This window comes from Octodon degus, unplaced genomic scaffold (assembly GCF_000260255.1).
Source record: "Octodon degus isolate 3935 unplaced genomic scaffold, OctDeg1.0 scaffold00116, whole genome shotgun sequence".
In the NCBI taxonomy this organism is placed as follows: Eukaryota; Metazoa; Chordata; class Mammalia; order Rodentia; family Octodontidae; genus Octodon; species Octodon degus.
This window is the reverse complement of record NW_004524692.1, coordinates 5879047-5893216: the sequence shown is the minus strand read 5'-3', so window position 1 is coordinate 5893216 and position 14170 is coordinate 5879047. Positions and strand designations below refer to the sequence as shown.

Genomic DNA, 14170 nt, shown 5'->3' with positions numbered 1-14170 from the left:
CAGTGCAGAACTGCAACATACCACAAATTTTTCTTCCTTGCCGAATTGTTTCTTTTTTTTAAACTGGGAATCAAACTCAGGACCTTGCACTGCCAGGTGGACGCTTGTGCAGCTGAGCTATATGCCCAACCCTATTATAATCTGTTATCATCTAATAGTATCTTATTTCTCATGCAGAAAACGTTTTAACACTTGAACCTTAACAGATAGCCCGAGTTTTCCTTTCTTGCAGGGGCGAGGGGGTCCTTGACTGAAAATTTATTTCTGAGACAGGGTCTTGCTATGTAGTTCAGGCTGGCTTCAAACTCACAATCAAACTCATACCTACAGGTGAAAATTTAACTGGGTTGGTATACACCTTAACACCAGCTGTACAAGAGGCTGTGGCAAGATCTAAAATGCAGTCAACCTAGCCAATTTAACAAGACCCTCTTTTTTTTTTTTTCCCCCCAGAACCAGGGATTGAACTCAGCCCCTTGCACTTGCCAGGGAAGCGCTTATTCCACTGAGCCATCTCCCTGGCCCAAGACCCTGTTTCTTGAGAAAAGGGAAAAAAACTGGGGACAGAGCATCGTAACAAAACCCTTCCAAGCCTCAGCCCCCCTTTTTTTTGGTGGAACCGGGGATTGAATTTAGGCCCTTGCCAGGCAAGCACTTATTCTACTGAGCTATCTCCCTACTGCCCCCACAAATTTTTTTTTATTTTAGGGAAGGGTCTACAGGGTGTTCAGGGTCTCACTACTAGATGGAACTGGTAGTGATCTGCCTGTTTACAGCCTCCTAAAAGCTGGGATTATAGGCGAGTGCCACCACGCCCAATCTCAATTGCTGGCTCAGCGCACCCTGGGGGTGGGATTGAATCCTGGCTCCTGCTTGCAGGCGCTTTTTTTTCAATCTCTAGTTCTTGGAGAAGGCAGGACAGAGAAAGACCTCAACTGTTAAGATTTCTGTTCTCCAAGTAAGCAAAAGCAAACCTAGAGGGCTCTATTTGCCCTAATAGAGTACAGGTTTGTGCTAGATGGGAAACTAAAACGTAAAGATAAGAGTCCAAAAGAGCTGGACGTGATGATACAGGACTCACATCCTGGCTACTCCAGAGGCTGAGGCAGGCCAGCATCGGACAGCACACAAAACGTCTCAAAATGTTTAAGCTTAGGAAAGCAAAGCTGGAGTGTGGCTCAGTGGTGCAGGGCTTGCCTACCTTGCATGAAGCCTCGGGTTCAATCCCCAGCACCATGAAGAATGAGTGGGAAGAGGAAATCCTACTTACTCCTGCTCCTGTCTCAGAACATCTTCTGAACGCTCACTACAAAAACGGTTTGATCCCAGAAATCGCCCTAGGAAGCAATTTTTCCTCAGCCTTGGGGGAGCCCATTGGTACACTGGGCTGGGCAGGAAGGCAGGCGCTTCCTCCTTTCACCCAGGGTGTGAGATTGCCTGGGGCTTCTCCCCCAGCCCCTCCTCCAGCAGAGGAAGGAGGAGCCACACACTGGAGGCCCAGGAACAGCTGCCTGAATTCCAGAAATAAAAAGAGTGGCACAGGGCCCTGGGGACAGGCCCCAGGTGGCCAGGAAGCAGGGCTTTCATACATCATCCTGTTTGCACAGGGACCCTCAGTGATGTCATTTCCCCATGCTCCACAGAAAGAGGCACTGACAAACAAAGTTTTTATTTCCAGCAACATCCAACGAATTTGAGTGAAGTAGCCCCTCCACTCCACACAATCACCGCGCACGCACCCACGCAAGCACGCACACACACAGATACACTCACTCTCACTCCCTCTCATATACTCCCCACAGCCCTCCAGATATCTTCTATGGCTCCATCCAGTTGTTCCAGCTTTCTTTCCTTCAGATCAGTGGTTTTAAATGTCCTGCTTCACATCCCTGAAAATTTCCTCTGCTTCCCTACTTCCTCGTAGGCATAGTTTGCTTGTGTTCAGGAAGGCAGGGCAGGAGGGTCTCAGTGGCACTTTTCTTGGGAAGATGGGTGAACAGGCTCCAGAGACGATATCACAACCAAACCACCACTGCAGCGGCTCGGCTCTGTACCACCCCATCTAGAGCGGCTGGCACCAGTCCCCACCACGCAGCATCAAGCCAGAGGCCGGACTCAAGATCTTTATCCAAAGGCCACGGCAGGCCAGGTAGTGAGTGGTTTCGGGTTCCTGGGAGCCCCGCCACTTAGGCTGTCTACTCAGAAGAGACGTCAGCAGGCACCCAAGCTCCTGGCCGCTCTCCCCACAGGGCAGGGGGAGGGAAACCACTCAGCAGCGGTAAGGAAGGAGGGGAAAGGTGGTGAAGAGGAAGGTGTACAAAGCTGACGTTATTAAAATTACATCCTAAGATAAAAGTAGGGGGATCCTGTGGGTCTAGAAAAACAAGGCATCCTGTGAATCTACAGACGTCAGGGCCAGAGGCTGGTCGCTCTGGAGCAACACAGGCATCAGACACAGTTGAGCCAGCCCAGGTCACACCAGGAACGAGGAGGTCTGTTTGAATTCCCCCTGAGGAAAGAAAATATCTCGTCAGCTCTAGAATTTTTTTTTGGCAGAACTGGGGATTGAACTCAGACCCTTGCGCTTGCTCTAGAGTGTTCTTCAGTTAGAGACATAGAGAGGCAGGCTAGGAAAGCCGCACTCCAGCCAAGAGGGCAGCAGTACTCACTTCACTGCGGGCAGCGGGCTGGCTGTAGATCACCTTCTTACTCGACGATGAGGTCCTGTGGACAAGTCAGAACACAGGGGTACTCGTACTCAGGCCTAGCCCCAGCCCCAGCCCCCTCTGCACCCACCCTGGAGGCCACAACTAAAACCTGCAGAAGCAGAGGACTCAGTGGGGAAGTGTGGGCCGAAGGATATGGGGAGGTCTAGGGTGCAGGGGACACAAGCTGGCGGCCTCCACCTCCAAGCCCCACCCCCACCCTCCAGGCCCCATCTCAGCTTCAAATCACAGCATCCAAGTTCTCAGCCTCCAAGAACCCCAGGGCAGCATTTCACTCACTTTGTCTTTGCTCCTGAAAGAGAAAAGAAGAGGCTGTAAGAAACAGCCAGAAGCCAGAAGACCATAGGCTGGCACGAAAGGTGGGACAGTGCTGGCAACATTGGACAGGGGCTAGGGGCTAGGGTCCAACTGTCTAGTCCTCAGGTGACACCCACAAACCATGCCTAGACTGGGGAATGACAGAGACAAAGGAGGACAGACACTTACGCTCAAAGTAGCCTCGGCTGTAGGCAAACCAGATACCGAAAACCAAGAGGCCAAGGAGGATCAGGGTGATGAAGACAGCTGCCACGATGCCTCCCACATTCGGCTCCACTGTGAGACACCAAACAGGGGTCAGGACCTGGATGCTCAGTCATGGTGCTGACAATGCCACACAGGGCAAAATGAGAAGCAGACCCTGGCCCCATCCAGCTCTAAGCCCAAGCCCCGCCCAGGCCCTGCCCAGGCCCAGGCCCACGCACCAGCCTCCATGCGGACAGCTTCAGACCTCGCAGGCTGCCCATACCCATTCTGTGCTTGACAAGTATACTCTCCAGTATCCGAAGCCGTCAGAGGACTGAAGACCTGCAGAGAAGAGAAAGTTGGCTCGAAACAAAACATCTGCATCTTTGGTCTCCTGCCACTAGCTCCAAGTTTGCCCTGTTGCTTGTTCTTCCTCCACAATCCAACAGTTCTGTATCTGTGCCCCACGCCCCCCAAGATCCGGAGCCCCACTGTCCATACCAGCTCCCCTGTCTTGTGATCCAGGGTATAGGAAGAATTGCTGAAGGCACGGGTATTCTTGGGATCCTCAGGCATCAGGACCCCATCCTTGAACCAGGAGTATTCAGAGGGTGGAGAGCCATCCTGTTCAGAGCAGGTCAGCACCGTCCTGGTACCAATGGTGGCAGACGAGGGGATGTTGACTGCGGGCTTGGATGGTGGCACTGGGGAGGGAGAGAAAGAAGCAAGCTGCTGAACCAAGAGTAGAGACCACAACTGATCAACTCAAGCCACTCTCTCTTACACCCTTAGCTTCCAGTAGATACTGTCACCATCAAGGTGTTCCAAAGCTTAGCAGTCTGCTTGGGTTTTAAGGAAGCAGCTGTCCCCAGGCCCAAAGGGAAGAAAGTGATGTGGCACATACCAAGCACGATGAGCTGGATGTGGACCTCCCCATAGTTGTTGCCATTGTCCTCAGAGACCATACACGTATAGGTCCCAGTGTCCTCCCGGGTCACCGTACTGAAGGTGATGCCGCTGGGTGAAAAGGTTACACGGTTCTCATAGGAAGCTACCAGGAGAAGACAAAGACCGGGTGAACTGGAGACCTGAGAAAAGCTGGCAAAGGTGGCACCCAAGGGACTCAGACACCCTCTCCTTCCTCAGAAAGAGGAATGGGAAGGAAAGCCAGAGACTCCAGCCCCTGGATCAACTCTTCCACACGTTCACCCATCAGAAGGAGGAGGTGAGGTGAGGTGATCTTACCTGTGATCTTGTTACTATAGCAAACAAGTCTGGTGGTGTCACCGTGGACAAACTTCCACTCCACACGGGGGGAGCTGAAGCCAGAGTAGGCGCAGTCCAACTTGACTTCTGCAGACAGGACCAAAAGGAAAGGAGGAGGAGCAGGGAAAATGGGCATGGCCCCAACTACCCCCACACCCAGCCTGCCCACCCTTCACGGCCCCGCCCCACTCACGGCTATGCTCAGGAACTCGGACTTCAGGACTAGAAGTATACACTGTGCTCCTGCCCAGCACCAGGAAGCCTGAGGAGAAGGACAAAAATGCACCCCCGTCAGAAAGGAGCAGAGACACTGGGCATGGTGGCACACACCTATAATCCCAGCACTCAGGAGGCTGAGGTAGGTGTAGCAATGAGAGTTTTGAGACCAGCCTGGACTACAAACTGAGTTCAAGGCCAGCTTGAACTATACATCAAGATCCTGTCTCAGAGAGAGAAAAAAAGAGTGGAGAGAAAAAGACAAAGACAGGGGCAAAGGGAAATGCAAGCTCCTCCCAGCTCAGTTCTGACACCTCCTGCCAGTATCCTAACAATCCTTTTTTTTTTTTTTTTTTTTTTTTTTGAGGTACTGGGAATTGAACGCAGGACCTTGCGCTTGCCAGGCAGACGCTTATTCTACTGAGCTATCTCCTGGGCCCTAGGAGGTTTTTTGGTTTTACCTGTCTTTCTTTTTTGTTTGTTTGTTTGTTTGGCCCTCAGGATGCCTTCAGGGCAGGTCTGGTTTGGCTTGAGGATGAGGGGATCAAAAAACAGCATCCTGAGCCTGACTGCTTTGTTTCAGCAGGCACTTAAACACCTGAGCTATGGGGAGGCCCCCCTAACAATCCTTTTAAATGTGTTCTGCAGGCTGGCATGGTGGCACATGCCTAGAGTCCCTGAATTTAGAATACTAGGGCAGGTGTCTCCATGAATTTCAGGCAAGCCTGGGCTATACAGTGAGTTCAGACTTTGTCTCCAAAAAGAAAGAACCAAACATCAACCAATCAATGGGTTTTTCTATAAACATAAAGGCAGACCAATGCTTCTTTTATCAATGGAAATGAAACATATTCTTTAAATGCAATTTTGTTCCTTGCGAATGGTTCCCTCTGTGACTCCCAATAATGTAATTAAATTTCTGACAGTCCAAGGGCAGCCTCTTCCAAAATGACATTTCACAGTTCAAAGAAAGCTTCTCAACAAAGGATTGCAGCCACTCAACAATCCTGGAAGGAAGCCATGACCCAAGAGGCCCAGGAGAGGTGGAGGAGGCGGGAAGAGTAATGAGGATAACGCCCCTGGAGGTTAGTAGAGCATTTGGTGCTTCTTAAGGTGTTTTCAGCTATATCTTTGATCTTTGGAAGAAGCATGACAGATCAGCAGGACTAATATTATTATTCCAATTTTACTCCAGGAACTGAGACTATATAAAAGAGGAACGTGTCTAAAATCACACAGCTGCAGGATCTGAGATGAGACCAGGGCTAGTGCTGGGCTTTGACCTCATTTGAATCGCTGGTACTGAACCAGCAGTGCACACCTGTAATCCCAGAGCTCTGGGAGGCTGAGACAGGAGGATCCCAAGGTTGAGCCCAGCCTGGACAATTTAGCAAGACTTTGTTTCAAAATAAAAAACCAAGTAAATGGAAAAGTGCCCTGATGGGGCGAAGGAAGTAAGGATGGAGGGATCTAATTAAATAGGGGCAGGGAAGAAGCCCGGTTCCTCTGTGGGGCTCAGACCTGACAAATTAAAGTAGGGACAGGACTCTGGATTCTCAGATAGAGCCACAAACCTGCACTTACACAGTCAGCCTTACTGAGGTTTCAGTGCTCAGACACAGGAAGGGTTTATTTATATCCTTAAGTCACACCCTGGTCTTCTAGATAAATGTACAGAGAACTACAATGGAAGCACACGTGTTAAATTCAAGAATGTTTCCTTTCTTCAGCTATCCACATGACTTCACAGGGTCTCTAGACAACTGAGTCTCCTCTTCCTCATTTGAAATATGGGGGGCCTGCCCTTAGCTCAGTTCTTTAAGTGGCTGCTTCAACAAAGCAGTCAGGCTCAGGTGGCTGTGGTTCAATTCCTACAACTCAAGCCAGCCAAACCTGTCCTGAAGGCATCTGAAATATGAAGAGTTTGGTACCTGGATTGGAACTCAGGACCTTGCACTTGCCAGGCAGGCACTGTGCCTCTGGGCTACATCCCCAGCAATATGAGGGATTTGAACTACATGTCTCCCAATCCTTTTAGGCCATGAATCCCACCAAAACCCCTGCTTTGGCATTAACATTTAGAAAATTTGTTTCAGGGATTTTTTTCTTTGCCCTGAGGGTGGGGGTGGGGGATCAGGGATCGAACTTGGGACCTTGCACTTGCCAGGTAGGCACTTATTCCACTGAGCTAGCTACCTGGCCCCTATTTTTTTTTTTTTTTTTAAAGATGGGGTTTTGTTGTGTAATTCAGGCTGGCCTCTAACTCATGGTAGTCCTCCTCCCTCGGCCTCCCAAATCTTGGGATTACAGGTATGCACCACCACATCTGGTTAGAGTATTTATACAATATACATTTATTTCAATCTGACATAAGAGCTGGAGAGATGGCTTAATGGAATAGGCGCTTCCCCGGCAAGTGCAAGGGCCTGAGTTCAATCCTCGGTTCCACCAAAAAAAAAAAAAAAAAAAAACAACCAACCATAAACAAATCAATCTGACATAACATCACCATGAATTAGTACAGATGATACAGACAATGCCACTTCACAGATGAGAAAATTAAGTATCTTTAGATTAAGTGGCCGGCCCAAGGTTTCATGGCAAGAAAATATGAGGGGTAAAATATCCATCCATTCCTCCCATATCCATCCATCCATCCATCCATCCACCTACCCTTTCTTTCTTTCTTTCTTTCTTTCTTTCTTTCTTTCTTTCTTTCTTTCCTTCTTTCTTTTTGTAAACCAGGGTCTTGCCATGCAGTCTCGGTGAGCCCCAACCTCACTCACTATACATACAGCGCAGGCTGGCTTTGAATTCACAATCCTCCTGCATCAGCCAAGTGTTGGGATCACAGGCCCTTTATCCCCAGCCTCCTTCTAACTTGGAAGGTCTGAGCTGCTGAGTTCCACACCCTGGAAACTTGAGTTTGCAATCCCCTGCCTCAGCCTTCCAGTCTTTTTCCTTCTACCTTCTTTTATTGGTAAAATAAACCATGGTGTTTCTGAAACAGCTCTGGGTTTAATGATGGTAATCTATGTAACAAAGTGCTATTCTTTTATTTTTTATGTTTTGGCCAGCTCAGCCCAACCTGAGGGTGGGGCTGGTGTGGCATGTAGTGCCGGGATCGAACCGCAGTCCCCTGCATCTGCGTAAACTTGCCTAAGCAGGCAATTTAGACCACTGAGCTATCTTGCCAGCCCTATTCTTTTAATTTGTGTTTTGTTTTGAGAGAGTGTCTCACTATGCAGCCCAGGCTGCTCCTGAGCTCACAACCCTCCCCCCTCGACCTTCCTTCCAAGTGCTGGGATTACCGGCATGATGCCACCACGACCAGCTGATAAAATGCTACTCTTGAAAACAAGGTTGATTTTAATCTATGAATTTGCTTCTAATATTACTGTGTACTGCATATTTCTTGCTGCCTTTTTAATGCCAATAATTTTATACTCATATAATAACACATGCAGAAATTAAATCAAATGGCCCTTAGTTCATTGGAAACGCCTCCTGAGGGTGTGGAGCACTCTTACGCAGCTTTTACTGAGTATGCTAATAATGAAATGTCTAGACTTGCAGGCCCACCTTCCCGGATTTGCTGACAGGAACCTAGTTTTTTGGGTTGTTGTTGTTTTTTTTTTTTTTTTAGAGATTTTTTCAATTTAACAGTTTGCTCCTGCAATATGAAGGACTTACTGACCTCCTGTGGGCTCTGGCCAGCAGCCACCTTCGAGGCCACTGGATCCCAGTGCCACCAGTGACAGGAGGTAGAAGTGCCAGGCCCAGCTCTGTGGCCGGCACTCTTGGGCCCAGAGCTCCCTGCGTGGCAGTCCCACGGTCCCGGACCTCACCCGTCTGCAATGTGCCTCTCCCTCTCCCTCAGCCCAATCTTGCTTCCCAGCTTTACATAGCTGTGTTTTGTGCGGTAACTGACGTCACAGAGGTAGCTCCTCAGGAACCCAACCAGACACCACCCGAGTGATGAGCAGCATGTAATTAGACTAAAAACTAGCCTGTGACACACACCCATGTTCACATCTGTGAATCCGCAGGCTCTATCACTGCTGAGCTCTTTGTAGGGTCCTGAATTAGAAGAAATAAAGACAGGTAAAAAGGAGACAAGGGGAGAAAAAAAGGATAATTTAAAAATTATACTGTTTTATGTATTTAGCAGAGGGTCTACAGGGTTTCACTACACAGATCGGACTCAGAGTGATCCTCCTGTTTTCAGTCTCCTAAGCGTGGGGATTACAGGTGCGTGCCACCACGCTTGGTCTCAGTTGCCCTCTCAACGGGCCTGGGGCCAGGGCCAGCACAGCATGCCAGGAATCGAACCCCAGTCCCTGTGCCTGCCTAAGCAGGCACTTTAGTCCGCTGAGCTATCTGGCCGGCCCCTAAAAATTATACTTTTAAGAAGACTACAACGCCTGCCAGGTGTGGGGCACAAGGATTGCTTGGAGCTCAAGGCCAGCCTGAACTGCGAGAGCCTGTCTCCAAATTGACTATAACTTCAGGAGTCAAAGCGGTACCTAAGGCTATCCGCATCTTTCCATCCAAGACCTATTTATTCTTCTTTCCTTGCAGCCTCATCACACCCAAAATTCATTGAAGACACTGTAAATCCATGAATTAGCTTAACTGATACGGTAAAGAGCACAAATGTATATCATATACAGAAGTAGACCCAAATGTTTTAAAGAATGTTTTGGGGAAGACAGGTCACCTGTCTTTAGAAATGGACTCCAGAGCCTGCCTTTCTCAGGAAAACCCTGAGGTCCTGTAAGAGAAGTCATTACCTTCCTTCCTGTAGCCAACCACACACACCCAGGCTTTCTGTAGATGGCACCAAAAGCACCTAACTATTCCCAGCTCCCAGCTCTCTCTAGAGGGCCTACACTCTAATTCTTTAAATTCTGCCTAAGAAACTTCTTTATGTGTTGCACCTACAACCCACTTTAGGGACTTCCTTGGTCCCTGCCAAGTGACATGCTGAGATCTCAGACCTACAACATGCTCTGGAATCACACACATACACGCACAACATGCTTCTCAGCCATGTGCCTGTCTCCTCGCTAATCTTGACTGCACCTACCCCACGAACTGTCTTTGCCTTTTGAGATAAGGTCTCACTGTATACTGCAAGCTGGCCTTGCACTCACTGTGTAGCCCAGACTGGCCTCCACCTCACAGGGATCCTCCTGCCTCTGCCTCCTGAGTGCTGAGATTTTAGGCCTGCATTAGCACATCTGCTCATGCCATAGGCTTCTTGATATCAATACAAAGACCTTCACTGCCAGGTCCAAAAGCCCCTGTCTGCTATGACCCAACTGTGCCACTGGCTGTCACCCATGGGTCAAATCCAGTTGGAGCACCATGCCCTGCTGTCACCACAGCACATCCCGGACATCCTGGTCCACATTCCCCTTCCCATTCCTGAATGAACCCCTGGAACTATGCCTGCAGCTGTCTTGCTTGGTCATGTGACCCAGGCAGACCAATGAACCACTTGGAACTTCAGTTTGCCTGTCTGTAAAACGGGGATAATAACAGTTTCTGTATCAAAGGGCTCTCGTGAGGGTTAAACAAGCTAACACAAAGTGCTGAGACAGTGAGCAACCAACAGGAAGCGCCAGCTAAGTACTACACTCCACCACCATCTGCAGTCACCAGCTGTGCCGTATACACTTCTCTTTCCAACTTCAAAGTTTTAACAAGACATATAAATAAATAATGAATACTGCCTGCACAGTGCTGGGACTCCAGCCCCTCAAGCCATCTGCTCCAGTCACTGTGACCACAATGACTGATTCTTGGAGGGGAGGCTGACTCTCCTAGAGCCCTCACGGGTGGACAGCAGAGCCCAGGGGTCCCCTCACAGGGCCACAAGTGCACAGGGACAGCAAGTTCTCCGCCCGTCCCCTATCTTCCCTGGCACCAGCACAGCTCCCCTTCTGCACCTAACCTTGGTCTGTGTCTGCCTCATTCTGTATCCACACAGACAAATGGCCTGCTAATGTACATGGTGGGCTTGGTAGAAGGGAGCTGCATATTCTCCATTGTACAGTCTAATGTGCGGTCACAGTGAAAAGCTACAAAATTAAAAGCATCAGCAGATTTTTGGCCTGCTTGGGTCTAACCTCTGTCCCATGGCCAGATGAAAAGCTAAGAGTTGGTGAGCACTTACGACAGGCTGGGCCTAGTTGCAAGGCCCTGACATGGATCAGCCTTTAACCCCAGTGTGGTGTGTCAGAGGTGACAGTACTATTATCACCCTCTACTTTCTGCCTAAGAAAACTGAGGCCCAGAGTAATTAAGAAAGGTGTGGAACATGCAACAGCAAGTGACGCTGCAGACCTGAACAAATGTGGTCCAATCGAGAGCCAGCACTGCTGGGTACCAGGCAGCCGTCCTATAAAGCCAATCTGTAACAAACTTCAGGAAGGGTTCGGGGAGGCGTCGTCATTACAGCCCAAGAACTCACAGTCCTCCCGCTTTGGCCCCCCAAGGGCTGGGCCTGCCGGCATGTACCACACCTGGCTGTGCTTCAAGCTTTGTGATTCTGCACTGCCTGTAGCACAGAATCCAGACTTACCAGCAAGCTACAAAGTCCCAGCACCACTGCACTTCCAGATGCGGGATACGCTTATCTTTTCTCATCTACTCTGCTACAGCAGTTTACCTTCTAGCGGCATCAAATACACCTCACAGCAAAGACCCGGCTGTCTCCCAATCTCTGCCTCTGCCCAGCTATTTCTGCTATGTGCAACATCCTCTTCCCTCTTTATCTGGCGGACACCTGTTCCTCTACATTCTTTTCCAGGAAAAGACCTACCACACCCAACCCTCACCTCAGCCCGCAGAAAGCCTCTTCCTAGGCTTTCATTATCCCCTGCAAAACACCGGCCCAAGCGCTTCCCACACCATGGTGACATCACCTGTGCACACCGTCTGTGACTCTGTGACCCTGTCCCACCGTAAATCCCCAGGGGAGCGGAGCAGAGAGCTTGTTATTTATTATTCTGAGTCCTCAACCTGTTGCTTACTGACAGTCAACAAATGTCTGCTCAACAAATAGGTCGTTGCAGACCTGCAGCCCATCTACTAGTTAATCTTTCCTTGGAAAGATAAACTCTCCACCCACCCCCTTCCGGCGCCCAGGACTGAGCCCCAGCCTTCCCACTGAAGTTGCATCACCCGCCCTTGTTTTTATTTATCTTGAAACAGGGTTTCAATAAGTTGTTAAAAGTGCCAGCCTGGGCTCGACTTTGTCATCCTCATGCCTCAGCGTCTCAGAGTGATGGGGTTACAGGCGCATGCTACACACCTGGTTAACCCCAAATTTCAAGCTAGCATGACGGGGTATGTCCAAACGAAGGAAAACCAAGGCCTAATCTTTTCAAGATTTTTTTTAGCATAATAATTTTATTTTATTTTTTGTGGTACCAGAGATCGAACTCAGGACCTTAAGGTGCTTATTCCACTGAGCCATCTCCCCAGCCCCCTTCAAATGTTTAATAGCAGGGCGGGGGAGATGGCTCAGTAGAATAAGCGCTTGCCTGGCAAGCGCAAAGGATTGAGTTCAATCCCTGATTCCACCCAAAAAAAAAAAGACAAAACTAAATGTTTAATACCAACACAAAAGTGTGAGCCCACCTTGGGGAATTTAATGACTTATGAAGGCTCCTTCCCCAATTTTTTTTTTTCCAATTTTTTTTCCCCAAAATTTTGTTAAAGTGCCAGCTCTGGTAGGTTCTCTCTGGGCCTCGGGCAGTGACGGTGAACTTTTCAGATCTTCCAGGGGCACAAACAGCCTGCTGAGGGACCTGAGTCACACTGGCCTAGAAAGGTAGCTCAGTCTTCTGGATTTCCTCACTACTAGGCCTGTCACCTGGTAGGGCCTAGAGAACACGGGTGGTATGTGTGTCTCCTCAGGGTCAATCTGAAATAAAAACAGCTGGGTATGGTGGTGCACACGCACCCCTGTAATCCAGCACCCCAGAGGCTGAGGCAGGAGGATCACAGAGTTGTAGGCCAAACTGGGCTACACAGTGAGACCCTGTCTCAAAAGGACTATATATTTATTTACTTATTATAAAAATGAAACAGAAACAAGGACTTTTGTTTTTGTTTTGGCAGAACCAGGGATTGAACTCAGGCCCTTGCGCTTGCCAGGGAAGCACTTATTCTACTGAGCCATCTCCCCGGCCCCTGGTTTGGTTTTTTGCTTTTTATTTATTTATTTATTTATTTATTGTCTTTTTGAGACAGGGTCTTTGATCTTATGTGGATGACAGCTAAGAAATCAGATCTAGTGGTAAATTATGCAAATTATTCATAGGTAAATACCGTAATTGCAAAACCCCAGGCATGGTGGTGCACTCTTGTAATCCCAGCACTCAGGCAGGAGGCTGAGGCAGGAGGATCACTTTGAGTTCAAAGGTAGTCAGGCTACATAGTAACTTCAAGTCCAGCCTAAACTACATAGTGAGACCTTGTCTCAAAAATCGAAAAAAGAGTAAATGAGGGCCGCCGCCCCCGCCCAGGCCGACGTGGAAGTTGTGGCGGCTGACCTCGCCGGCGGGGACCACTGGGCCTGCGGCCGGAGCCAGGGCGAGCGGAGGTGGCGGCGCCGAGGTCGCGGAGGAGTCGCTGCCGAGTGAGGCGTGGGCGGAGCGGCGCTCATCATGGGTGGCTTTTTCTCAAGTATTTTTTCCAGCCTCTTTGGAACCCGGGAAATGAGGATTTTAATTTTGGGATTGGATGGTGCAGGAAAGACCACGATTTTGTACAGATTGTAGGTCGGAGAAGTTGTTACGACTATTCCTACCATCGGCTTTAATGTGGAGACCGTGACGTACAAAAACCTGAAATTCCAAGTGTGGGATTTGGGGGGACAGACGAGTATCAGGCCGTACTGGAGATGTTACTACTCGAACACAGATGCGGTCATCTATGTGGTGGACAGCTGTGACCGGGACCGCATTGGCATCTCCAAGTCCGAGCTGGTGGCCATGCTGGAGGAGGAGGAGCTGAGGAAGGCCATCCTGGTAGTGTTTGCCAACAAGCAGGACATGGAGCAGGCCATGACCCCCTCGGAGATGGCCAATGCCCTCGGCCTGCCCGCCCTCAAGGACCGCAAATGGCAGATATTCAAGACGTCGGCCACCAAAGGCACTGGCCTGGACGAGGCCATGGAGTGGTTAGTGGAGACGCTGAAGAGCAGACAATAACCACAGTCGTGGCTGTGGAGCGCGGCTGCGTCCCTCATCCTTTGAGACTGTGCTAGGACTTGTGGTGGAGGCAGGTGCCGACTGACGCAGTGCAGTAATAAAGAGCGGAATGAGTGTCTGGTTGCAGGGACCCTTGATTGAATCCATGACTGTTGTGTCGCATAGATCCTCTCCCCGCCCCCTCACGTGAAGGTGCGTGTTCTGTTGGTGCAGGGCTCCTGGACCCACTGC

General features: G+C 49.6%; 1 protein-coding gene and 1 pseudogene across 1 annotated transcript in view; one reads left to right on the top strand and one right to left on the bottom strand.

Moving 5' to 3' along the window:
- Window positions 1-1650: 1650 nt before the first annotated feature.
- F11r (F11 receptor) overlaps window positions 1651-14170 on the bottom strand; it is a 21860-nt gene continuing 9340 nt past the window's right edge. Inside the window, exons 2-10 of the mRNA XM_023699839.1 lie at window positions 4690-4758; window positions 4476-4583; window positions 4135-4281; window positions 3732-3934; window positions 3470-3572; window positions 3213-3320; window positions 3006-3018; window positions 2670-2724; window positions 1651-2509 (exon numbers count right to left, since the gene is read on the bottom strand). Of these exons, the coding sequence (XP_023555607.1) occupies window positions 2474-2509; window positions 2670-2724; window positions 3006-3018; window positions 3213-3320; window positions 3470-3572; window positions 3732-3934; window positions 4135-4281; window positions 4476-4583; window positions 4690-4758 (842 nt within the window). The 3' untranslated portion in view covers window positions 1651-2473. The remainder of the gene's footprint in view (window positions 2510-2669; window positions 2725-3005; window positions 3019-3212; window positions 3321-3469; window positions 3573-3731; window positions 3935-4134; window positions 4282-4475; window positions 4584-4689; window positions 4759-14170) is intronic.
- LOC101586423 lies at window positions 13240-13953 on the top strand (annotated as a pseudogene).